Source organism: Corvus brachyrhynchos, unplaced genomic scaffold (genome assembly GCF_000691975.1).
Source record: "Corvus brachyrhynchos isolate BGI_N302 unplaced genomic scaffold, ASM69197v1 C12021585, whole genome shotgun sequence".
NCBI lineage: Eukaryota > Metazoa > Chordata > Aves > Passeriformes > Corvidae > Corvus > Corvus brachyrhynchos.
The window spans coordinates 1-2,019 of NW_008245891.1; the positions used below are offsets into that span (position 1 = coordinate 1).

At 55.5% G+C, this 2,019-nt stretch overlaps 1 protein-coding gene across 1 annotated transcript; it reads right to left on the minus strand.

The window, feature by feature from the left end:
* Window positions 1-7: 7 nt before the first annotated feature.
* On the minus strand, window positions 8-2,009 carry LOC103623071 (bile salt-activated lipase-like). Its single transcript, XM_008642106.2, has 5 exons — window positions 1,820-2,009; window positions 1,277-1,474; window positions 1,056-1,186; window positions 526-633; window positions 8-309 (listed from the first exon to the last, which is right to left on the minus strand). The coding sequence occupies exons 1-5, from the start codon at window positions 1,992-1,994 to the stop codon at window positions 13-15; spliced, it is 909 nt and encodes a 302-aa protein (XP_008640328.2). The 5' UTR covers window positions 1,995-2,009; the 3' UTR covers window positions 8-12.
* Between the last annotated feature and the right edge of the window lie 10 nt (window positions 2,010-2,019).

Sequence of the window (2,019 nt, forward strand, 5' to 3'; positions counted from 1 at the left end):
GGTGGGCAGCATTCATCTGCTGCAATGTGCACCTGCCTGCAGAAAGGTGGCTGCAAGAGCTGTCATTATTATCCCTTTTCTGAAGGGCACAAGCATCACCTCAACACTCCTGGCAGTCAACCCAGTGTCCTGCCAAGAGCTTGGGGAGCCCAGGGTGGGTGATTGACCAGAGCACAGGCTGGGGGACTTACTGGGCAGGTTGGTCAGCTGCAGGTGGTAGGCCAGTGTCAAAGTTTTGGGATCAGAGCTGCGCAGGCAGTTGGCCAAGATGGCTGTGTTGTCTGTGGAGCAGCCCACCTTTTCTCCAAGCTGCAGGAGAAGAGACAGAAAAACATCCTAGCGTTACCTCCCAAATCTGGGGGTAATTGTTATAGAGACAGATTATATTTGGTTTTAATCTCAAAGCAGTGACTTTCCACAGCTTTGTCTGGCACAGCTCCTGCCCAATCCCTTCCTAGCCATGCTCTCCTCTAGGGAATTGCTTTTTTGGTTTCTATAGTCCTTCAGGCAAGACTTGCACGTTACCTTTTTAGCCCAGAAGAGCGGGTCCCTCTGGATGGCCCAGCTGCACACCCCAACCCCACTCTGGCTGATGGCTCTCTTGAACAGGCCCTTGTTCTTCGGAGACAGCGTCTGGGGGGCAAAATGGGGACAAGAGGGTTTTGGGTACAAACTCCTGAGGAGACCACAGCCTGCCAAACCAGGCAGATGGCCTTGCGGGTCGTGCACGTGTCCCAGGGAAACTGCCAGGTCTTGAGGTGTTCAGCAGTCTTGGGATTTGAAGTTCAAAGGTGAGATGCTGAGAAGAGGAGCAGAGGAGGGGGACATGGAAGGTAGAGGCTGTTTCTTCCCAGGACACGTGGCTGCAGTGGTGGGACTGATGAAGCTGAAGAAGGAGGAGCTGCTACAAAGCACTGAGGCTGAGCATTGCTGTCCTGGCCAGGGCAGGACGTTCATGAGACAGCAGGTGGGGAGGAAAGCAGATGAGTACCAAGGGGCACTCTCAGTGATTGACAGAGAAGGGGCTCTGCTCTGGTCTGACAAGGACAACTGACCTGCAGGGAGACGCTGACGGCACCGGCCGATTCCCCAAAGATGGTGATGTTGTCTGGGTCACCCCCAAAGGCCTTGATGTTCCTCTTCACCCAGGCAATGGCCATGTGCTGGTCCTTGAGCCCGTAGTTCCCTGAAGGACAGAGAGATCATCCACCAGTGAGCAGGGGCACAGCAAAAATCACAAAGTGGGCATCCAGGACAGAGCGAGCAGCAGAGGTACCTGGCAGGTTTTCATCGCCGGTGCTCAGGAAGCCCAGCGGCCCCAGGCGGTAGTTGACGGTCACCACGATGACGTTGCCCCGCACTGCGATCTCCTCCCCATCGTACAGGTAGTTGTCCAGGAAATTGGCTCCCTGGCTGCCCCCGACTAGGAAGGCGCCACCGTAGATAAAAACCATCACGGGCAGCTTGGTAGAGACTGGGAGGAGCGGAACAGGAGCAGAGTGAGCCCCGACAGAGCTGGAAGGTGCTGCCCCTCCATCCCCTCACCCCCTCCCTGAGCATCGTTCCACCTGGGCAGGAGCTGACTTGATGCTCTGTAAGAGCCCGTGGCCAAAAAAGGCCTTGCTCTGCACAAGAGGCTGAGCCTCCCAACAGGGTGAAGGTGAGGGACGTTGTCTGACACAGTTGCCACCTTTCCCCCTGAAAATCACTGCCCAGCACCTGCCCACTATGGACCATAACTGCTGAGAGATGCTCCAGAAAAATTTGCCCAGGAAAGGCAGGTGGGGATCTCCTGCCCAGGTCCCTGCCAAGCACATACTCTCTCTCCTCCCTTGAGGGATCCAGATGTTCAGGTACAGACAGTCCTCACTCCCGCGGACATCAGTCTGTGTCAGCTTCATTTGCATACAGCGCTTTTTGAATGTTTTTGCTTCCAACGTTCCTGAGAGGAGAAAGGGAAGACAGCATGTCCCAGTCAAGGGCATCAGCTCCATTCTCTGGTTGCAACATGTCTGTCCA

Bases quoted from the DNA above. Each gene is read 5' to 3' on its own strand.
- LOC103623071 (XM_008642106.2), bottom strand. From the start codon at position 1,994: ATGGAGCTGATGCCCTTGACTGGGACATGCTGTCTTCCCTTTCTCCTC. The intron at 1,187-1,276 runs GTACCTCTGCTG...TCTGTCCTTCAG, and splicing joins CGGCGATGAAAACCTGCCAG to GGAACTACGGGCTCAAGGAC. The intron at 634-1,055 runs GTCAGTTGTCCT...TTTGCCCCCCAG, and splicing joins CCGTCAGCGTCTCCCTGCAG to ACGCTGTCTCCGAAGAACAA.